The 25,080-nt window shown below is 36.6% G+C and overlaps 1 protein-coding gene across 3 annotated transcripts in view; it reads left to right on the forward strand.

Annotated features, from left to right (window-relative positions):
- LOC128614825 (protocadherin-9) overlaps positions 1-24,790 on the forward strand; it is a 242,811-nt gene extending 218,021 nt beyond the window's left edge. For all 3 annotated transcript variants that reach the window (XM_053636443.1, XM_053636444.1, XM_053636445.1), the window contains 2 exons: positions 20,516-20,702; positions 24,135-24,790. In XM_053636443.1, the coding sequence (XP_053492418.1) occupies positions 20,516-20,702; positions 24,135-24,469 (522 nt within the window). In that variant the 3' untranslated portion in view covers positions 24,470-24,790. The remainder of the gene's footprint in view (positions 1-20,515; positions 20,703-24,134) is intronic.
- The last annotated feature ends 290 nt before the right edge of the window (positions 24,791-25,080 follow it).

The raw sequence follows: 25,080 nt of genomic DNA on the forward strand, positions 1-25,080 counted from the left end.
CTGCAGCAGGTAGTGTTGCTGTTTCACAGCTCCAGGGTCTTAGGTTCAATCCTGAGCTCAGGTTACTGTCAGTGTGGAATTCCACATGTTCTCCCAATATCATTGTAGGTTTCCTCTAGGTTCTCTAGTTTCCTCTCACTTCCCAAAAACATGTAAATGTATTCGTATAGAATATTTATGTATCCATTACAGTGTTGTAGCTATTATAGATATTGTAAATTGAGTGTATTATGAAGACCACATAAGACATGTCATTGGGTACATAATCTAAGCCATATATGTGAATTGAAAAGACTTTTTTGAAGACCGGGCATGCCTAGAATGCTATAGATGGCAAGTGAGTCTGTCGTAAAAGTCTTCAAGTGTGAAGAAACCAGCTAATATGAGCGAACTGACCATTTTTGAGAGGATTTTAGCACTATATACAGTGGTAAAATCTATATACTATATACTTATGGGGGAAATAAGTATTTTTTTCAGTAAATATATATTCAATGAGGTTATCACCAGTCATCAGTATTGACTCAAGAAATCCTCAAATATAAAGAATTCACAACATTATAAAGAATTCACAAAGTCCATAAATAAAGTTATGTGTAATAAAGTGAAATGACACAGGAAAAAAAAGTATTGAACACACTAAGAAAAATCAGTTCTCCAAGGCAAGGTAAGGCAAGGAACCAGCTGAAATCCGTAAGTAGTTAGAAAGTAATTATACCTCCTATATGTGCAAATTAATATCAGCTGGGTTAGTAAATTGATGGTCTATAAAAAGGCGTTTCGTTACCAAGGTGTCACACAAGAAACATCTCATGATGGGTAAAAGCAAAGAGCACTTCCAAGACCTTCGGAACCTTATTGTTGCAAAACATATTGATGGAATCAGATACAGACGTATTTCAAAACTTCTGAATCCTCCAGTAAGCACCACTGGGGCCATTATTCGCAAGTGGAAGCAGCATCACTCCGTCATCAACCGGCCATGCACAGGCCTCGCAAGATTTCTGACCAGGGAGTCAGAAGAATAGTCAAAAAGTACCTCAAGAGCCAAGGACCACTCAGAAACACTTGGAGGCAGCAGGTACCCTTGTCACAGAGAAAACAATAGGCAATGCACTCCACTGCTCACGCTCACCCGCAAGACTCCATTACTAAAGAAAAGGAATGTCAAAACTCGTTTAAAGTATGCTACAACTCATTTGGACAAGCTTGTGAAATACTGGGAGAGTGTAGTCTGATCAGACGAGAGCAAAAATGAACATTTTAGCTATCATACTACACACCATGTTTAGAGAAGAAATGGCACTGCACATCACCTGTAAAACGCAATACCAACAGTGAAGTTTGGAGGTGAAGCATCATGGTGTGGGGCTGTTTTTCATCGCATGGTACTGGCAGACTTCATTTAATTGAAGGAACGATGAATGGAGCACTTTACCAGGAGATTCTTGAGAAAAATCTGCTGCCGTCCACCAGGATGATGATGAGACATGGGTGGAGCTTCCAGCAAGACAACGATCCAAAGCATACAGCAAAGGAATCTCTCAAGTGGTTTCAGAGAAAAAAAAACAAGGTGTTAGAATGGCCCAGTCAATCACCTGACTCGAATCCAATTGATCAAGATTTAAAGACAATATATTTAGAAGAATGGGCCAAAATCACATCTGAATACTGTGGCCAATTAATTTCTTCATACAGGAAGTGTCTTGAAGCTGTCATTACAATGAAAGGCTTCTCCACTAAGTATTAAATAAATTTCAGTTAGCATGTTCAATACTTTTTTCCCCGTGTCATTCAACTTTATTACACATAACTTTATTTATGGACTTTAACGGTGTGAATTATATATATTTCCAGATTTCTTGAGTTAATGCTGATGTCTAGTGAAAATTTCATGTGAATAACCTCATTGGAAATATATTTACTGAAAAAATGTTGATGCGTCCAATGCTTATCTCCCCCACTGTACTGTAGCTGGCGAACATGAAGCTCACTGAACTGTATATCTGAGAAAATCTTAATTCTATGAGTTTGTAGTGCCAGGTGGCCAGTCAGAAATGTCTGAAATGAGTGTCCTTGAGTTTATAAATATTGGGCCCATCAGTCTGTAGTATGCATTCAGACCCGTGCTCACTTGAATCATTTATTTGGTGTTACTCCTAAACTTATCCATAGTATTAAGAAGATAATTGGTGAGAAACTCTACCAACTGTTCAAAATTCTGAAATGCTAGACACTGCCCAAGATTCTGAAACATTGGACACTCTCCAAGGTTCTGAAACATTAGACACTCTCCAAAGTTCTGAAACTGTATACTGTGCCCAAAGTTCTTAAATATTAAACACTTTCCAAGGTTTTGAAACATAAGACACTGTCCAAGGTTCTGAAACATTAGTTAGTGTCCAAAGTTCTGAAACAATATACACTGCCCAAGGGTCTTAAATATTAGACACGTTCCAGGATTCTGGAACATTAGACACAGTACAATGTTATGAAGCTGTATACACTGCCAGTTGTTCTCAACTAAGGTTCTGAAATTGTGGACCCTAAAATGCGAAACTCTTAGATACTGTCCAAGGTGCTGAACATATATATATATATATATATATATATATATATATATATATATATATATATATATATATATATAATCAATCTTAATTGTTAATATAAATAATACATCATTTACTCTAAATAACTAGCAAGGAATTTCTTTTTGTCAATTCTCCAGAAAAGCTGAAATGTCCTGAAAATATGCAGAATGTCTAACACTTAGCAGTTTTTGCATTTTTTGTCATGATCTGTGCTCTGTGTCTCTCACACACCCATCCACACACAAACACAGATCATGGCCTTTCCTCCTGCTGATCCTTACACCGCAACACAACATCTTCGTTAATTGAAGCAGCGTTAATGAGGAGTGGAATCAGAACCCCAAAGGCCTAATTAACACTGTTGGTTCCCCAATTAATCCATTAAGTTGTTTTGGCACTGCTGAGAGACCTAGAGCTGTGTGTGTGTATGTGTGTGTGTGTATTGGGGGTGTTGAGATCATATTACAACAAGTTACGGCATGTGATTGTCAGATTGCATATGTACAACTGTGTTATTTGTTTTTTTGTATGTCTACATAGGCTTTGTACGTGTGTGTGTGTGTGTGTGTGTGTGTGTGTGTGTGTGTGCGCACGCGTGTGTGTGTGTGTGTGTGTGTGTGTGTGTGTGTGTGTGTGTCTGTTAAAGCCGTAAACTCTCCCAGTCAGGCCTCTAGTTGTAACCTAATAAAGAGGTGTGAAATGTAACATGTTTAATTGGCGCTGATGTAATGATGATGAAAAATGAGACAATTATGGACGAACCAAAAAGAATATAATGATGTAACAATAATTTTTCATGTTTTATGTGTATAAAATTAGAAGCAAATGTTCTTACCTAATCCATTACTAGCTGTGTTTAATGAATTTAATTAGAACTGATGTTGAGATCAGAAGAAATATGAGACAATTACAGAAGGATAAGACAAATAAAACAAAAGGAACAATTAGTAACATAACCAGTACTACTAATAATGTAATAATATAATAATGTCCTTATTTGACCATATTTACCCTGCAATATTACATAATGTGATATAAATATGACATTAATATTTTTTTGCATTATTTATTCTTCAGCCATTGTATTACTATTAAATGTAAGTATTGTGGCCTTGAGGAACCATTGTACCATAAAACCCAGTTTATTCTCAGTGACAATTTTTCATCAAACACCAACATTCACCATAAAACTCAAGCATTTACCATTAGACACACTACAGTTTACCATCAAACGTCACAATTCACCATTAAACACCAGCATTTACTACCATACACTCCACATGTACCATCAACCACCATACTGTAGTATTGAAATAACAAAATGTACCATCTAACACCACTGTTCTCCATCAAACACCATCATTTGCCATCACACTAACCATAATTTATAACCAAACACCAATGTACACCATTAAACACCCGAATTTACTATTTCATACACCACATTTACCATTAACCCTCATCCTACCGACTGGGGTACCTGCAGACCCCTGAGGTGTACTTTTTTTATCATATCTCACAGGTGCTTTATTCTATCAATCCAATTTTTCATGACTGCATCAATCAATTTGTTCCTAATGACTTCATATCATTGTTTTCTGTTTCTCTTTTAATTAGTGTGTTTAAATAATAATAATTAAAAAAATACCAATGTATTGGAGTCCTGGGGGACCCCAGTCAAAAGCACTCAATTCCGCCTATGCAGTTTTAATAAATGGAACTATTTATTGAGTTCATGTTTCCCATAGGTCATACTTTAAAGGATCACAAACTATCAGGGGTTTAGGGGCACTCTGTCAGTCATTTAATAAATTCATTATTTACCATCAAACATCACTTTTCACCATTAAACTCCAACATTTACCACCACACAGGCCACAATTTACAATCAAACACCAATCAAACAATTTACCATCAAACACCAACATTTCTGTAAATACAATCACATACCATCACACACACCACAACATTCACCATTAAACACCAACATTTACCATAAACACACACACACACACACACACACACACACACACACACACACACACCATAATTTACGATCAAACATGAACATTCTTCATCAAACTCTAAAATAGCTTCTACAATTCACTAGCTAACACCAACATTCACCAAAAAGCACTAGAATTTACCATTACACACCAACATTTACCATAAAACACCAGCATTCTCATTCCAGTTTCATTCTATTGACCTTTCACCGCTTGTTTTAAAAGCGCCCATAACCACAACACCATAATCATTTCCCTGTCTTTATCACACTTCATAGTGGTTTAAAGGAACTAACAGACCAAATGGACCTTGGTGAAAGAGATCATTCTAGAAACTCAATAATTGTGCACATTTTCATTGCTGTTGGTTAACAAATCTTGATGTGTAGCACTCTGGGATTTGTGTTTTTGGCAGCCATGTTTATGTAAATTTCCCTAATTATTTTACAGCATATTTACGCTTAGGAAGCTATTCATCAGAGATCTTTTGTCAGAGCTCTTGATCATTTGACGAAATTGCGTTTTGGATACTCTATGATGATGAACACACCTCTGCATTAATCCTAACTAATTAAACTTCAGTTGGCCATAACGTCCTGAACTGAAGGTAGTCGGTTCCCGACATCTTGCAGCAATTATGATGGAACAAGAGGATTTCTGAAGAGAAAACAGAATGATGTTGCAATTGCATCAGGTACTTTGGAATTATACCTCTTGTACCCACCAGTACTTTGGAAGATTTACAGTGAGGTTCATGCTGGGCATGCAAAACCCTTTGAGATAATTGCATTTCTGCAGTAAAAAAAAAAAAAAAAAAAAGACTTCATTTTATGCTAATTAAATTCTCATAATCTTGCATATTACACGAAAGCACCATGCATCATAACTAAAAGGCCTGACCCTTAACCTGACCCTATATCTAACCTTAGAAACAAGATAAGGAAAAGAAGAGGACTCATTTTTTTAGCCTGCCAGGTCAGGATGTTTTACACCATGGAAGACAGGAAACACACATATACACACACGCACACACACACACACACAGACACACAATCAGAGGTCATAGTGATGCTACATAATGTGGGCTGGAGAAAAACAAATGAAGAAATGCAGAGACAAAAACATTATATATATATATATATATATATATATATATATATATATATATATATATATATATATATATATATATATATATATATATATATACCACCAGGCACTCTCATAAATCATCTACTTTTGAGGGAGACAAGTTAAATATTGTTGGAAGTTTATATGTGTATATATATATATATATATATATATATATATATATATATATATATATATATATGTATATATATGTCAATATCAAAAGTAACAGTCAGTATCTGGTGGCCTCCAGCTGCTCCAGTGCTCATGGACTGCACCAGATTTGTCAGTTCTTGCTGTGAGATGTTACTCCACTCCTCCACCAAGGCATTTGCAAGTTCTCAATCGTGTCTGGGGGGACACATGTTTACAAGTAATTTTTCAGCAACAAGGACGATTAGCCGTCCTTCCTGTCTCCCTGTAGCACTTACAATGCACGTCTTACATTACAGACATTGCAGTTTATTGCGCTGGCCACATCTGCAGTCCTCATGCCTCCCTGCAGCAGGTCTATGGCATGTTCACGCAGGTGAGCAGGAACCCTAGGCATCTTTTTTTCTGGTGTTTTTCAGAGTCAGTAGAAAGATCTCTTTAGTATCCTAAGTTATTGTAACTGTGACCTTATTCGCCTACCGCCTGTATACTGTTAGTGTCTTAACGACTGTTCCACAGCTGCATATGCAATAATTGTTTATGATTCAATGAGTAAGAATGAATAACATTGTTTAAACCCTTTTCAATAAAGATCTGTAAAGCTTATTTGGATTTTACAAAAAATTATCTTTAAAATACAGTCTCCTGAAAAAGGGATGTTTCTTTTTTTGCTGAGTATATATAAGTGGATGGAGTCACAATAGGAACAATAAATAAAATCATGCACATACAGGTCAAGAGCTTCAGTTAATGTTCTGAACAAAGACTGAGGAAAAACATAAAAACATAAACTTTGACCATGCCAGACAGGCTGGTTTGAGTATTTCAGAAACTGCTGATCTCCTGGGATTTTCATTCACAGCAATCGCTAGAATTTACACGAAGGTTGAGGAAAACAAACAGAGAAACAGTCAGTGGCAGGTCTGCCTTGTTGATCAGACAGGTCAGAGGAGAATAACCAGATTTCTTTGAACTGACAGGAAGGCTACAAAAGCTCAAACAGCCACTCTTTACAACTGTGGTGAGCAGAAAAGCATCAATACGCAGAACCTTAAGGCGGATGGGCTGTATATTGTTACATTAGATATAGATTTCCCTCCAAAGCATTATATTATTTATTTACTTATGTATTTACATTTGCATTGTATGTATGTATTTACATATCCTGTAATTCATTACACACAAAAGTGTGCAGTAACCAATATGTGAACTGCGCATCCTTTAAGTAGTTGACTGAAGATTAAAGTCAGGCTTCTATTTCAGAAAACATCGAAGCTCCAAATGATCATCTTATTTCTTTCGTCAGATTTAAATTGCATACGCACAGATAATGAGTCGTGCTAAGCCGTAATAACATCGTAAATAGTTTAATACCCCACGGCCCAAATTTCCTCTCCTCTCTCCTAATTCTTCACCACTTTAATTAGTTTTGGAATTTGTTGCTGTCAGTCAGTCGGATACTCGTGACACTGATTTGCATATGTTCATGCATTGTATATCTATTCGATTCCTGGAGGAATTCTTGATACATGACATGACCTCATGCTTCCTCAGGCTCTTCAGGGGAAAAAAACATTCTCAATGGATTTCTACTTTTCCTGCAGCACATCAGGAGTGTTTTTACTATATGCATATGCATGAATTAGGATAATAATAATGAGAAGAAAAAAAAGCAGAAATTATTATTATTATTATTATTATTATTATTATTATTATTATTATTATTATTATTATTATAGCAGTCGTGAACTATTAGACCTTTCTGTGATGAGTTTAACAACAGCAGCATCAACATACTTCTGCATTCAACACACACACACACACACACACACACACACACACACAATTTTTTAAAATTTATTTCTTCTTCTTTCACCACACCAAGACTAGAAATAAAACTTTCATGAATCCAAGTATGAAAAAAAAACGCCCACTGCAGTACAACCCCAATTCCAAAAAAGTTGGGACAGTATGGAAAATGCTAATAAAAACAAAGAGGAGTGATTTGTAAATGTATTAAAACAACAACAACAACAAAAAACATGTAAAGACAAGGTATTTGATGTTATACCTAATGAACTGCATAGTTTTTTGAAGGTAAACATTTATTTTGAAATTGATGCATGCAACACGTTACAAAAAAGTTGGCACAGGGGCAATTTAGGACTAATAGCGATGAAAGTTGAAATAAAAAGGTGACGTGAAACAGGTGAGGAAATCGTCTAATCATAGTGTATAAGAAGCCTCCAAAAAAGGCATGTAACTTCAAGAGCAAGGATGGGTCGAGGCTCGCCAATCTGCCAACAGATGCATCAGCAAATAATACAACACTTTGAGAACAACATTCCACAAAGACAAACTGGTAGGATTTTGGACATTTCACCTTCTACAGTGGACAATATAATTGAAAGATTCAAGAATCCGGTCAAATCTCTGTGCGTAAAATGCGTGTGATCTCTGATCCCTCAGACATCACTGTCTTAAAAACGTCATGAGTCTGTAATGGCGATCCTGACATGGGCTCGGGAATGCTTTGGTAAACCTTTGTTAGTCAACACCATTCGCCGCTGCATCCACAGATGCAAGTTAAGGCTTTACTATGCAAAGCAGAGGCTCTACATCAACACTGTCCAGAAGCTCCGCCCACTTCTCTGGGCTCGGTCTCATCTGAGATGGACAGTAGCACAGTGGAATCAAGTCAACATTTCAAATAGTTTTTGGACAAAACAGCCATCATGTTCTCCAGGCCAAAGAGGAAAAGGACCATCCAAGCTGTTATCAGCATCAGGTCCAAAAGCCAGCATCTGTCATGGTATGTGGGCGTGTCAGTGCACATGGCATGGGTAACTTGCACATCTGTGAGGGCAGCATTAATACAAAAAGTTATGTACACATTTAAGAGCAACATATGCTGCCATCCAGAGCAGGACAACAACACAACCCACATTCTGCCTGAATTACAAGCGCATGGTTGCATAAGCAAAGAGTGCGGGTGCTAGCATGGCCTGACTGCAGTCCTGACCTGTCTCCCATTGAGACTGTGTAGCGCATTATGAAGCGCAAAATTAGGTAACGAAGGCCCTGTACAGTCGCGCAGCTGAAGAAATGCATAATGGATGAATGGGGAAAAATTCCGCTTACTAAACTTAACCAGCTGGTGTCTTCACTCAGCGTCCAAATGCTTAATAAGTGTTATTAAAAGAAAAGGTGATGTTACACAGTGCTAAACAGTCGACTGTCCCAACTTTTTTGGAGTGTGTTGCAGTCATCAGATTTGAAATGAGTGTATATTTTGAAAAAGGAAATTAAATTCACAAAGTAACACATCAAATAATGTGTTAATAACATATTTTCAACATAGTACAGGGTGAACTGAATTTTCAAATTATTCTTTTTGTTGTTGTTTTTTTGTTGTTTGTTTGTTTGTTTGTTTGTTTGTTTTATGCATTTTCCATACTGCCCCAACTTTTTCAGAATTGGGTTTGTACATATCAGCATGAATAGAGTTGACCTAACAAATTTTGACTGTTGAAAATAAATCATGTAGCTATTTAGCTAACATTACCAACACAGCCAGCCACCCACCCACAAATGGCAAAAGAAATACTAACATCAGCTTAAATCACAATGATTTTAACAACTGCGCTTGGTGATTAAAACATTCTTAAATTGCAGCATCTAAAAAATTCTGCTGATTTGTTTTGGCTGACCAGGTGTCCTCCTTTAGCATTACTTTCTTGATAATAAAGATCAATCAAATGCTAATGAAAAAAAGCTGTAGGTCTGTTGTATTTTGTAGGTAGTTTTGTAGTTATTTTTATTACTAGATACTCAGTAATTGCTGAAAAAACATCCAGTAACTTTATGATCAGCAATTTTAGCCCCGAAATCAATCTGAAAACAAGGAAAGAAATGAAAAGAATTACAACTGCTTTTCGTGTTACTGTAAACAAAAACATAGAACAAATCATACATGATCACCCATCTACAGCCCCCCTCCAGTTTCTCTCTACTTTGGTCATCTGCCAGTTCCTACCCACCAACCAGCTCTATCCAATCATATAACAGCTGCCATCCAGAGAGAGTGACGGCTAACACATGCTTCCTCTGAGTCAGGTGGAGCCAGCTTTTCAATCTTCTTCTCATGCTGCGTCACAAGGCGGCATAACACACTCTGAGGAAAGCGCTATTCGCCCACTTCCACATACATACATGAGCTCACAGATGCCCAAGGTTAGCCTGTGTTGCTGTGATTGACAGGGGAGAGAGTAACAGCATCCAACCCACCCAGAAAACATAGCCAGTTTGATTTGTCGGGATTCTAACTCGTGGTCTCCTGACAATATGGCAAAAGCTTACTTTTAATTCAATTCCATATAGCTTTTTATTTATTTATTATTATTTTTTTTTTCTTGACCATACCAAACTATCACATTTTCATTTAGATATCTGCGGTAATACACCCAGAAGTTCAGAGACAGTTTGGAAATCTCTTTCTGTCTCTCTACGGTATGTATTGCCAAAAGTGAAGAAGAAATTGAATGCGCCAGCCATGAATACGCCACCCTTCAGGATGTCAATGCTAATCCTGTACAGCTCGTTGAGTGATGCGCAATAATGTTCAGCTGTCAATAGCAATAGAATTGAGATTCCTTTCAATCCAGTGATATTTTTTTTTCTTTTTTTCTCTCAAGGACAAGACAGAGAAGTAGGTGATGCTTTTCTATAAGTGAATGGTTTTAGAATTAATCCCTTAATTACCTGGAGACTTCACATTTTCTTTTATTCTTGGCTACTCTGGTTATTTTTGCAGTTGCATCCGTGCGTGTGGCAATGTGATTTAATGAGCCCAAAAAACTACTTTATTTTTCTTCTTGATGTTTGTTGTAGCTTTTCTCTTCATTTCACTCAGCATTTTGTTCCTCTTTCTCTTGCCCCCCCCCCCTTACTGTTTGACTGACAGTGACATTTGGTGGATGTGTCATCCACTGTGTCAGCATGATTTTCACCTCTCGCTCTCTCTCTCCCTCACTCTCTCTCTCTCTCTCTCACTCTATCTTCAAACCCTCCTCACATGTTCAATCCGCTTCCATTAGCTGTCTATCTTTCTGCCCTTTGCAGTTCTGAGCTGTTTGAGTCTAGCTGAGCCAGTCAGGTCGGGTCATGTTCTGATAAAGTGTGTAAGTAAGGACTTTTTCACCCGATACTGCAAACACACAACAACCTTCAACTTGAGTCTTGAAGTTCACTAGTTGCCTGGCTGTTGCTGTGCTTTAGCTGCACAGGAAGTGGACCTGCAATGCCCCAGGTGAATAATGATGCTCTGAGGAAGACACCGACTCAGGATTTGCTCTTCTGCAGACTTTATTATAAATGTTCTGTATGCATCACATAGAGAATGTCTTTATTAGTGAAAAGGCAAACAAGGACAAGGAAGGATAGGTCATGCCATAAAAAATAGCATATGTTATACAATAGTGCAACCGAATTCTCAAATCTGATTGGTCAGAAGGTGTTGATTATTGCTGCTGTCCGTTAACAGCAGCTCTGACAAGTACATTTCTACTAATGTATCATTAATATCAGTATACTGCCCACTGCTACTTCTGTGCAGATTCTTATTTCATTAAAAATATACGTGCATTTATGAATTTCTAAAATAGCACCTCGGGTTATTCAACTAGTTCAGAGAATAGTGAAATGTTCAATTCTTTCTATAGCTGTACACGTTTGCCTTTCTCTGTAGAACTGAGTCACGTACCTATACTTAACAGAGGAACATGGAGCGAAACGAGTGAAGGAATCAGCATTTGCATTTTTAGAAATGTGGAATCATTGTAAGGTAAAATAAACAGGTTTAGTTGGATTGATGTTTCTGTTCGGCAAACATTTACTTCTCCTCTAAAAGCAGAACGAGAAAAGAAGCAGAGAAAGAGAATGCCTGTGAATAGCTCTGAGGCGATCTCCATATGCAGACCAGGGCAAGCGTGAAATATCCATAAAATGCTGACAAACAAAAGATTAGTGTGTGTTTACTCCAGGCACTTGTTACACAGTGTGTGTGTATAGCCATATCGGTGTTGTTTCCTGAAAAAGCTTTGTGGTAGAATTTCGTGGCCTTTAAAAAAAATTACATTCATGTGTGTGCCACATTTCAGTCTGAATAATGTGCATATAGCTAAAGGCTAGTGGATGCAAATTCCAGTGCTAATGTTAATCAGTATGACTGTGTTTTTGGATTAAAAAATGAATGTGAAACTGAAATATATTTGATTGCCCTGTTAAACATGGGATCTGGTTTGAGATCATTTGCCAAGATTGAATTAGTGTTACTGTATGTCACGAATGATTACTTTTGGACTTTTTTTGGACACAGCTTGTAACATGTGGTTAATGCTTTGTAGCAAAATGCTAGAGGGGTTTCAGAGATCTGTTTCATCCTAGATTGGCTCATTAACACCCTATACTCAAAAAATGAGAGCACATAACACCAAATCCTCCTGAAGCAATGTAGTGCAGTGGAGTGAACTTCACACAGTGCTGATGGCAAATCACCAAACCTGATCAAAATACCAAACTCCCTTGTACCAAATACATTAAAGATTTGTTTTTTATTTGTTGATGAGGTCAATATCATAGACATGCTACTTAGAATACATTCGAATATTTACTTTACACATGTATATGGATTTATACTGTATAAGCTGTATAACCATTAGATTCCTAGCAGTGTCCTTCAAAGGGTTTCAAGGTGTTACCAGCAAACCTCAGGCTATGCTCAAAATGTCTCTGTACTCTTTATTCTTCATACTGGAAAATCACTTTTGAGAAACTGAATGAGTAATTGATTTGGTTCAGTAGATTCAGTCCAGCTTACTGAATATATGCTTCATCCTGAGAGCAATGTCCCTGCTGTTAAGGATGGTGGTGGCGGCATCGTATTGTTGGGATGGATTTCATCAACTGGGAAACTGGTCAAGATTGTAGGAAAGATAAATGGACCCAAAAAAAGGGTAACCCTAAAAGAAAATCTGCTCCAGTCTCAAGGAAATTTGACACTGGAACACAACAATGACCCACGGCCAAAATTACACTGGAGTGCTTTAAGGCCAAGAACCTAAATGTGTTAGAATCACTCAGTCAAATCTCAGACCTCAATATAATTCAGAATGTGTGGCAAGACTTGAGAATTTATCTTCACCATTGTTCTCCAACCAATCTGACAAAGCTTCAGCATTTTTTCTTACAAGAAGTGGTAAAAATATCAGCATCCAGATGTGCAAAGCTGATAATGACATATCCCAGAAGACTTTCAGCTGTAAGGGTAGCCAAAATTAGTTCTACCATGTTTTGACCCATGGGGGTACTCATACAACCACCAGATGTCAGCTTTTTGTTTAATTATCCTTTGAGTCACAATAAAAAAGATATATATTTTTCACCATCAAAGGTATTTCAATTCCAGGTTGAATGTGGAAAGGTTCAAAGAGGTTGAAGACATGTGCAACGCACCTAATATCTTCTAGTAATCGGTCCATAGATTACCCCCCCCCTCCCCGCCACCCCCTTTTTCTCTCCAATTTGATCAACTGACAGTCCCCACCACCAGCCAGTTCTAGCTTATTAGATGGCAGCTACCTACACACTGAAGGCTAACATGTGCATTACCAATATGGAAGCCAGCCAACCACATTTTTTGAACTGCAGTTCATGTTGCATCACAGCATAACACACTTGGAGAAAAATGCTATCTACCCTAATCCACATACATGAGTTATCAGTCCCTCCATGTTTATAGATTTCCTCACAGATATATGCTGAAGGGCTACATGGAAAAGAAGGAGACAGTTAGACTGTTAGACCTACAGGGAGGCCTAACAAGATAATTGTGTGTACATAGTGTTGAAATAAACACTCCATGCTGTACTGTGAGTAATACAACGTACAATTCTTGCCTGAGGTATTCCTATGGTCCCTTTCCATTAATAGATGGGTAATGGCTGAGAAATTAGGGGGTCAGTACTAATTGTACAAGGCAACAGATGGCGCTCAATGTGGAGCAGGAAAAACGCTCTGTGGATTGAACTTGTCATGGTAAAGCTTGGAAGTAATTCAACTCTTAAATGAGGGAAATGAATGTTTTTCTCTTTACTGTGTTTGTCAATGGAGGTGTTTCTGGGGTTCTTAACTAGGTGCGCCTCATGAGAGAAGGATTAAAAGTGTAAGATTATGCATGCTTGTTCACACAGAAATAAAGCTGCATGCTAACACTTACAGAACCACTGATTCCTAATACAACTGTAAGTGTTAGAAAAATAACTACAGTAGGAAAAAAAAAAAAGCTAAAAACACACAGAGGCAAAACTGCCAACTAGTATTACAGAACCGATGAGGGATGTTAAACAGAAACAGATTTCTATCCATTTCTATGAACTGGCTCTGCAGGAAGCATTTTTTTTATTCTTCAGCCCCCGGAGTTTAAGGAAACAGCACTTTGAAAGCTGCGTGTGAGATAAATAAATAATATAAAAAAACATTTCTGGAGATGTGTTTTGGCAATAAGGGGAAATATCCACAGCTTGGCTTTTTAAGCAACACTTACAGCATCATTGAAATGATGTTTGGGATGTGTTTAAGCTCCATTCAGACCGTGACTCTGAGCTAAAGCGTATTAGTGTGAATGCTTTGACGTTTGTGACTACCGCCATGATGAAGTCTGGCTCCTTAACATTCATAGCTTTCAAAGTCTTGTAAATAAGGCTTGTAAATAAGCACTTGATTTTCTGTATAGAAGAAATGAACATCATTTAATCTCTAACTTCACAGAGTGGGATATGGTAAGGCATCATCCCTCTTTCTTTATCTGCATACTCTCAAAACTTTGGACCTGTCTTCAAATTGTACCAACGAAGGGCAAACTCTGGTGAAACATGGTGAAATTGTATGAAGAACTGAATTAAACTGAAGAAAATTTGGTTGTGTTTGGTTAACAGCTAATGCGCTAATATCAAGGACTGTGTTGCATGGAAAACAAACCACAATGCTGTTGAATTCTCCAATCTAGTTGGTTGGAAAGTGCTTTATTAATTTCAAGAAACAGAGCCAACAAATGTCATTGAACTTTAACAATTCTGTCAAGAAGAGTCATCAAATAAAAGGAACATTCAACTAAATATTAGGTGTGCTGTGTGTATATTGTTGACCCTGTATGTATAATTTTGGTCCTATATAGATTACAGAAAACCAAATTCTTGTTTTTTTTTATTTTATTTTTATTTTTTTTAATTAAAGATATGTTGTACAATCATTCTTCCCCAGAAAAAGAAAAAGAAATTATTGAAAGGCCAATATTGCCATGACATTCATGTACATGATGAGTGTATGTAAACTTATGACAGCAACTGTAGCTACTATAAAGTGATAATACGAACTAATTTATTCCCACAACGTGGTCATATGTAATCATTAGCAAATTGTTGTGGTATAAGAGGAAGAAAACTCTTTGTGAGGTGCTGTTACTGGAACTTCAGGGTGATATCAGTAACTCCATTTTGTGTAGGGCAAGTATTTTACTCCTTACCTGGCAGGAAGCACTAATGAGGCTCATATGGCACTGATTACACCTGGAATTATACTAATACTGCTGTGAATAACACTCAAACACACACAGGTACATATGTAAACATGTCTGCAGACGTTTAGTCAAAATGCAGATTACTTCCATCTTAAGTGCTTTAAGGTTTGATTACTGTAAGACAAATGCTTTTAAATCCATCCAAATAGAATCAACATGAGCTGTAAAATCTTCCCAGGCTTCATAAAAAGCTTTTGGACATAAATTTTCTTCAAAGTCTGTGCAGAATCGTATTAGCTCACTAACTTGTTAGCAGTTTCCCTTTCCCTGTCTCACTAGAGCAAACATCATTCTGTTTGATGAGCATCAGTGTCAGTGGTGAAGAAGCAAAGCCAAGGCCTGGGAGGTCTGGGAAAATATAAGAAACACATTTCTAATGAGGCTTTGGCATGCTCTATACCAAGGCTTGCTACAGTATCTCACTAATACAGTTGCATTTGACAGATGGAGGAGTCAGAGAAGTGAAACCCAATCTGAACACAGAGCCTCAAACAAAAGTGTGATCAGAAAAGTTCCACATGTGAATGATCATGTGTTCAGACATATTATTTTTTTACATTTAGTGGACTTATTTGAACATATTATTTTTTTACATGATTATTTTCATATCTATTTTTCATGATTCATTTACTTTTGTGTAAGATTTGTACAAGATTTGATTTTTTTTTCATAATTTCTCATGATTTTTACATAATTCGCTTTTCACTTGTGATTTTTACAAATGATTCATTTATGTTCACATATGAATTTTACACAAGTAATTTATTTTCATAACTGACTTACATGATTCATTTAGATTCAAGTGATTTGTACACGATTCACTCATGGTCACATATGATATTTATATAATTCATTTGTGTACCTGTGATTTTTACATAATTCCTTTATTTTCATGTGACATGTACACAATTCATTTATGTTCACATGATGTCTACATGATTCATTTATTTTCAGATATCATTTATACACAATTCACATGTGAGTTTTACACGATTCATTTATTTCCACTTGTGATTTTTTTTTTTTTACAGAATCAATTTGTTAACGTGATTTTGATATTTCTTTATTTTCAACACATTTATCTGATCTTTTAAATAATTAATTTATTGTCATATGTGATCTATACTTGATTCGACATGTTCTTCTACCTTTCTTATTTTTATTCTTCTGCTGCTTCTTCTGCTTCATCTTCTTATTCTGGCTAGGGTGTCTATGGTAGCCCATAGAACTGTCTTGTAGAAAGTTGTGAAATTTAGCACACTGATTGGGGAGGGTCAAAGGAACATTCTGACCAAATTTGGGGCAAGTGCTCCCAATGCTTTGGCACAACCATCGGGTCAAATTTGGGCCTAATTTGGAAGTACATTACTTTTGAACCGTGTCTCCAAAATGTAAAAGTCGAGACAACACACCCTATGACATCAATTTCAGCCTAATTAGAATTTCCGCCATATTGTATAGCCCCCAAAATTGCTGCTTGCAGCTTTAATTTTTATGTGTGATTTTTTGACACAATTAATTTATTTCCACATATGATTTTTTTTTATGCAATTAATTTATTTCCATGTGTTTTCCATGTGAATAATTTTAACATACAATATGATTTGATTTTGTGTGATGTTTAAATGTGATTTTCACATGGTTCATTTACTTTCATGTGTGATTTGTACAAGATTAGTTTATTCAGTTTATTTTCTTGATTTTTGTTTCCACATGATTTTCACGTTAGTTTGCCATGATTGATTAATTATGAATTATAACAAAGATATTTAACGGAGGGATCGTTGTGGATGAAACAATGTTTCTTTTCCCATCACTTGAAAAAAAAGCACACTTGGTGGATGCAAAGCCAAGCATGTGTATTTTGTGTGTGTGTGTGTGTGTGTGTGTGTGTGTGTGTGTGTGTGTGTGTGTGTGTGTGTGTGTGTGTGTGTGTCATTGAGGGACATTTGCCGAGGTCTGTTTGAAACACGTTGTCACACACTCTGACTTCTGCTACTCCTTTTGCGCTAATTGAATGTCACTTGCATTCTGGAATCGAGTCATTTGCATGGGGATGAAATGAGCTGACCTTTGCTTTTGATCATAATTACAGCGGAGATTGTGTCAAAATAAAAACTAATGACACAGTGATATCAAAAATGTCACAAATAAAATAGATCAGAAAAAGCTTTCATAGTCATAACATACCATTTTTTTTTATTATTATTTCATTTCCCTTGAGCAAAGTATTGTTGTAATTAGGCCAGTCTAAAACCTTCCATTTTTTTCCCCCTGATAAAGTCCTTTGTTGAGTTTGTAGTGTGTTTTGGATCATTGTCTTGCTGCATGATAAAGTTCATCCTGATTAATTCGGATGCATTTCAATGCAAACTGACAGACAAAAAGTTCCTGTAAACTTCTGAATTCATTCTGATGCTACCATCATGGTTTACATTATAAGTAAAGATTTTTTGAGCCTGTTCCAGAAGCAGCCATGCAAGCCCAAGCCATGACACTACCTCCACTATGTTTCACAGATGAGCACTGACTGTTGTTTTGGGGTTTTTCTTCCGAACTCTCACAATGTTTCTGTCATCAGCTGTTGTTGTTTTACTTGGCTGACCCATTTGGAGTCTGTTTCTCAGTACACCAGTGGTTTCTTTCTTTTTCAGGACATTCCAAATTCTTGTATCGACTATGCCCAGTGTTTGTGTAATGCCTCTGGTTGATTTTCCCTCTTTTCTAGCTTCAAAATGGCTTGCCTTTCTCCCATAGACAGCTCTCTGATCTTTATATTAGCTTATCCTTTTGAACAACAAATGCAGTCTTCACAGGTGAAATGAAGGCTAAAACCAAGAGATGTTCAGATATTCAGTTGATGTTCAAGAAACACCTGTCAATCACATGTTCAAAGATTTTTGCTCGCCTGTTCTATGTCATTAAAAACATCTATACATAAATACCAGAAAATAAAACCTGAAATTTTAAACTCTCTTCTGATATTCATCTTTTGATCTCAAACCCAAATGTCTTCAGTCTACAGTAAAAATAAATGATTTAGGCCTTGCTGTTCCGATACTTTCGGAGTGGACTGTAGATACTGAAACCATCCTGAACTTTTCCAATAACACCACGTCCCGAAGGCTTTAATTCCTCTTAGAACACAAGCACTTAAAAACAATTGCTGTACTTTGTTTTTTAAATTAATGAATGGCATGTACTTATTATCCATTTATAGTTACATTTAACACTGTGGAACGTCCATGAAATAAGTTAGTTCTTGTTGTCATTTATGTTAGGACAGTGATAAACTCACCAGCCTTTCACAGCTTGTCATGTTACAGAGAAACAATGAAGCTTAAACTCCTCTGTCCTGAAAATGTTGGAAAACTTTAAAAGTTATAACTTTACCTCTGACACCAAAGACTCCTTCCATACATGTTATATAAACATCTCTGTACAGACATTTTCACCATATTCTGAACCTGATTACTCTTCATTTTTGACCCTCTTTATGTTGCTCCAATGGAAAACATAGCCATTTTTCTATATTGAAAAATATAGAAAATTTATTTTCTATAAGCCTATTTATTTTCTATTTATTTTCTATAATTTATTTTCTATTTATTTTCTAAAGCCGCTGTTCTAGAAAATGAATCGGCACCTCCTGACCAATCAAAATCGAGAATTCGATAGTGCTGTTGCATTATATCTATCTATCTATCTATCTATCTATATATATATATATATATATATATATATATATACACACACACACACACACACACAGGATGTAAAGACAGTTTCTCTGCCGTTTGTAATTGAGTTTGTGATGTTCTGTCTAGTCTTAATTCAACATGATTTATTACACTGAGAAGAACAAGAAGGAGGAGAAAAGTATTACATTGTTTAGAAAAAAAAGAAAATAAACCCGTCATGTCTTCTTCAGTGGTTCATCTTATAGTTAAGAGTTTTACATGGAACTCTTTCTGAATGGAAAACACTCATTTGCAGGGTTTTACATAGAACATGTCAAAGGACAACTGAAAATCTTTTCTATGTCCCTGTGTTGTTTGTAATCAGATGATAAACATAAACTAGATTAAATAAATCCTAGAAATTGTTCACAATAAGGCTTTTACTAACAAGTTTGTGTCAGGTTTGTCATTTTGTCTAGAATACAATAATGTTTTGGCTAAAGAAAACACATCTTTATAAAAGTAATCTTCACATGATTGTATATCCAAAGTTTGTTATTATTATTATTATTATTATTATTATTATTATTATTATTATTATTTTTATTATTATATTTTGGTTTTAGCCAGTCTTTCGCAATATAACAGAGATTTGTTTCATATAAATTCTGCTCTCCTGCATGTGAGATGAAGTGCTTTGTATTCACTAAGTGACGTCTGCATGCCAATACTGTTACTAAAGATACAATGTCTGTTGATGACGCCATCACATCAGTCCTTATAAACAGTGTCAGTAGTGTACATTTCATGTCGCAGGTAGTGTGTGCAACCTCTGTTCTCACTATAGAATACTCTCACTATAGTCTTCTCACTATAAATGTACAATATCTCTGAAAGAATGGAGGACGCTGGAGGCAGGCATAAGAAAGAGAGCAGTGATGTGTGTGTGTGTGTGTGTGTGTGTGTTTGTGTTTTTTAAAAAAAAGTTTTCTTTTTAGCACTGATATAAACTCAGAAGATAAAAATAAGAAATAACTGAAGGCACACTCTGCACACAGGATAAGTAAGCTGCTGTCAGCTTCTGACAGGCATGGCTCACTTTCTGGCATTCAAGACAGGCTGTATAATATTTCTTACACACACTCATTACCCGCTTCTCTGTGACTCCTCGCCTCATTCACAGACAGAATTCGACCACGCCCAGGTTGCCACAAAGTGTGTTCTTGTCGTTTCTGTGTTTCTGTGAATGGAAACTGTGTTGTAACTATTTGATAAAGTGCACTAACGCAGATGTGTTCCATCTCTTTGCTCTCACAGTCTCAGCGGCGTGTGACCTTTCACCTTCCAGACGGCTCTCAGGAGAGCTGTAGTGACAGCGGTTTGGGTGAGCCCGAGTCTGTTGGGGGTGGGGCTTTGCTTTCTAAGCCCCTCCCACTTGCACAGGAGGAGTTCTATGAGCAAGATAAAAGAACCGAGGCAGATGGCAACTCTGATCCGAACTCGGGTGAGTCCCAGACCAAACTGCATCAGATTTAAATAATATATTAAAACTAGTAAGTGCTGAATATTTGTTTACTGAATTTTTTCTTGATGATCAGCTGATGATTGTTATATTTGTTTTCTTTTTACACTTTAATATGTGAAACTCAAAATTTCTTATAAATATCGACCCCAGAGAAATTCAGATGATGTGATCTTTCTTTCTTTCTCTCTGGACTCATAAATATTCACGAGCTGTGTAAAATGATGGCCGAAGTTAAAGTATGGATCCGACTATTTTACACAACAAAAGCCATAAAGTACCTTATTTGCCCGATGTTCTGTAGGTCACTGCACTACTGAATGTTTTTTATTCATGAACGAATAAATCATTCACATCACACACTTGTAAACACGATATTGTAGAAAAAAAGGCAAGGAAGACAGAGAAAGTGAAAGGAGACTGCTTTTATTCCTTTCTTTCTCTGTTCTCCTTTAATCAAGGATGACGTTCTTACGTTGCTTTAGTGCTTTGGATGGATGGCAGCTTAAATGAACTGACCTTAAATGTTAACCCAGTGATTGACTAAAAGAAGTCGTTTAAAAAGTATTTAACTTTTTAGACAAATTTAACCTAGGAGTTTAACTTTTCATTGAGGAGACTGATTTTTTTTTACTGCACAAATTTTGATAAATAGAAGAATTACAGTACTGTGAAGGCTCTCACGGTGCTTTTACATACAGTGTGCATTGCATTTTCCATCATAGTACTTCTGACCAATGATTAAAAGAGTTTTTACATTTTCAGCCTTACATGCCCCTCAGTCAAGCCCCAAGAAATTAAATAAACTATCAGTTTTACTTAGACACTGACTCAGTAAACAATCAAACAGATATGTGTTATGTAATTTGTTATGGAATGTTACAGAAATAAATGTTGTGGCTTCAAATCAAGCCTGCAGAGTTGCTTGTTTTTTTCTCTAGTTTGTATGCATTACCCTAACCTTGGCTGCATCGAAAATCGTGTACTGTGACAGTACGTACTGCATTTGAAGCAGTACCTACTACACGGCCATTGAAACAGTACATACTAATCAGTATGTGTGTGTAGTATGACTACAATCCCGGACATACTACATCCGCCATGTTGGCATTTTCATGTGACCGTTGATGTCATAAACACAAAAATCTTAAAGGGACCACCAGATTAAAGCAACCGCAAAATGCACATCAGGAAAGTTAACTGAATTTGTAATTTAATGTGGGCGGGGTTAACAGACTGAGGTGAATTTGTTGCTGTTAGCTTGGACGGCTAAGGCATGATGGAGATCACAAAAACAGTTTCAAACACTGTGACAACTGTTTTCTTGTTTAAACCTTCAACAAGTTAATAATTTATTCAGGTATTGCTAAACAAGTCCTGTTTAACCAAGGTTTAATACTTAAAAAGAGCCAACACGCTGTCTTCTGTGAGTCCCATTGCATTATGGGATTTTTGACTCACGTAGTGTCCATCGGTTGCATACTGCAAAATCTTGCCATCCGGGTATTTCTCACCTACTGTTTCCCGGCTACTGAGAATTCAAACATACTACCCCTCTGGTGTACTTTTTTTTTTTTCCACCTACTATGTAGTAGGGTAGTAATGCAGTTTCAGACACAGCCCTTGAGTTTGCTACAACTTATGGTTACCGGTCTCTTCTCAAGCAACCACTTTGTCGTATTAAACCTACATTACATCTAACCTCTGCTGCTGTCTCTGCGACTGTTCTCACCTGCCACTTGCCATGACATGTTCCTTTAATTTATTGGTTCGTGATCAAACCCTTTACTCTTACAGGAGCAGCAAGTGCTGCATGCTTTTTTTTTTCTTCTTTTAAAGCAATACACTTTCCACTCTCTTCACTTGTACTATTGAGTCTCCTTCTTCATGCCTAAGCACGGAGGAGTGGGTCGCTCGGTTTAATTCCACCTTCACAGATCTCTGAGATGCTGTTCCTTCTACAGTATTTAAATGAGAAGCTAGGGATCAGCCCTTGCTCTATAATCACATTCGTACCTGCAGTGTTGCAGGAAAGTTAAGCAGAAAAAAGGAATGGAGATAAGATTCGGATATCTCATGCAATTCTAAGGGATTGCTTAACTTAACCCTTTCATGCTTTAATTATGAAATCCTGTTCAAGGATTTTTTTTTTTTTCTGTGTTTTTTTACTCTTCTTTAGGTATAAAAATTATTTTATCTTTATTTTTCCTTTTACATACATTTTTCAAACAGTTATTGAAGTGTCCACTCCAGTGGACTGCATGCGTTCGGTGGCTGTTATAGCTGTCCACTGTGGTGACCACTATGCATAAAAGGGTTAATATCAATGCTTAAGCAGAGAAGGGAGTGTATTTTCATTTCTTCTCCATAAACTTCCATAATCATAAGTCATAAGTCCTAATAGAACACTTAACATGTTTTTTTTTTAAATATGCTCAATGGCAACTGCCAATTTTGCACTCTTGAACTTGGATGGCTGTGACAGTGTTGGGATTTGAAGGAGCAACAGATGATTCTGCATCAAACAAAATCCTCTGTGTAAACATCTGCCTTCAAAGTTCTTCAGAGATGGCCTCTGGAATCACTTCTTTTTCCCATATGATTCTGCCGAACCATTTTTTCGCTAGCCCATTCCTTTATAAAATAGTGCCACATTTTAGAACCCTAACCCAGAGATAACATCTTTTTTTTTATTTTATTTATGTTTTTTTTAAATCAAAAACCCTCAGGTCTCTTTTTTTAATGAAAACTTTTTTCTTTTTTTTTTTTTTAAATGAGAAGTTTAATGAGAAAATCTGATTGGTTTATTCACACTTCTGTGCACTGGTTTGCAAAGGAAAACAATTAGCTTTACCAGAGCAAGATATAGCCACTGATCTGAAACTTTCCCAACATCACATTTTAGAAAGTTATTAGAGAGTTTTGTTTGTGGTGAAGAAATGTGAATGGGATTGTGAAATGGTTCCTTAATGTGAAATTAGTTGCTTTGTGGCCACATTTTTTGACAAAAAAAGTACCAGATCCTCGAGAATTAAAATCTAAATGTCTTGTGATAAAAAAGACCAGGCAATGTTTTTTTTTTTTTTTTTCTTGCATTTTTCAACAACTTTACAGTTTTTGTGAGTGTGTGCACATTCTAGCTTCAGATTCCTGCTCTCATGGTTTGAAGTGTTGTGTATTCTGAGATTCTTTTCTGCTCACCACAGTTGAAAAGAGTTCTTATGTGAGTTACTATGGACTTCCTGTCAGCTCAAACCAGTCTTTTCATTCTCCCATGATCTCTCTCATCATCAAGCTGTTTTCACTGGCAGAACTGCCCCTCACTAGATGTTTTTTTAGTATTTCACACCAATTTCTTTGAGTTATTTCTTCAAAATTCACATGAATACTGAGACATATTTGTTCTTTCCATAGATGGACTTTTAGGGCCTAGGGGTCTAATGGAAGCAACAGAGATGTGTACACAAGAGTGTCTAGTACTCGGCCACTCGGATAACTGCTGGATGCCGCCCAAATCGCCCGCTTCGTCCTACGGAGGTGGCCAGAATGAGTGGACGAAAGACAAACTGCTGAATGGTCACACGCTAAACCGTGGCTGGAAGAGCAGCCACGAGCACTTCGGAGACAGGAAATCCTTCAGCGTAGGAGGAGTTGGCGTCAGCAGTCACATAACCGACATCCCATTGGCCAGTTTGAAATCCTATCAGGCCTCTTCTGGCACTGAAAACCCAAAGGAGCAGCAGCTTTAAGAGCATTTACTCTGTAACTGCTATTTTCCATCCATCCATCCATTTTCTATACCGCTTAACTGCTATTTTATTTCTCTTTAAAAAAAAAAAAGATTATTTTCTTTCACATTTCCTCATTTTCTGTCCTTTTATTAGATGGATGCTAATGCTGTGTGGTAGTGAGACGTACAGATTAGACAAAAAGTGCTTATTTACAGTTACTATGCGAAATCAAACTTTGCACGGAGATGTCTCAAGACTTTTGTTCTGAAGATATTAAAACAATGTCTGGGATTTAATGCAAATTGTCATATACAAAAGGAAAAAAAAAAAGGAAAAAAAAAAGAAAAAAACGTGTATCATCTTATGATGGAGACTGCGAATGTTCATGAGAGAGACAAATGACGTGGGACTTTTGCTGTGTATACCAGTTTTAAAAACAATAATATGGCTGACCAATATACAGTAAACCAATATTGTGATGTGGTTGTTTATTGAGCTGTTTTTGGGACTTTATTAATCTAAAACATTGAAGAAAAATGGAGAAAGCATCGTGCTAATACACTGTTAGTGGAAACCTCGTTTTAGTCTCGTCATTGGTGGCGTGTCTGTAAATATAAATTAATACTAAC

The sequence above is a fragment of the Ictalurus furcatus genome, chromosome 11 (assembly GCF_023375685.1).
Source record: "Ictalurus furcatus strain D&B chromosome 11, Billie_1.0, whole genome shotgun sequence".
Classification (NCBI taxonomy): Eukaryota; Metazoa; Chordata; class Actinopteri; order Siluriformes; family Ictaluridae; genus Ictalurus; species Ictalurus furcatus.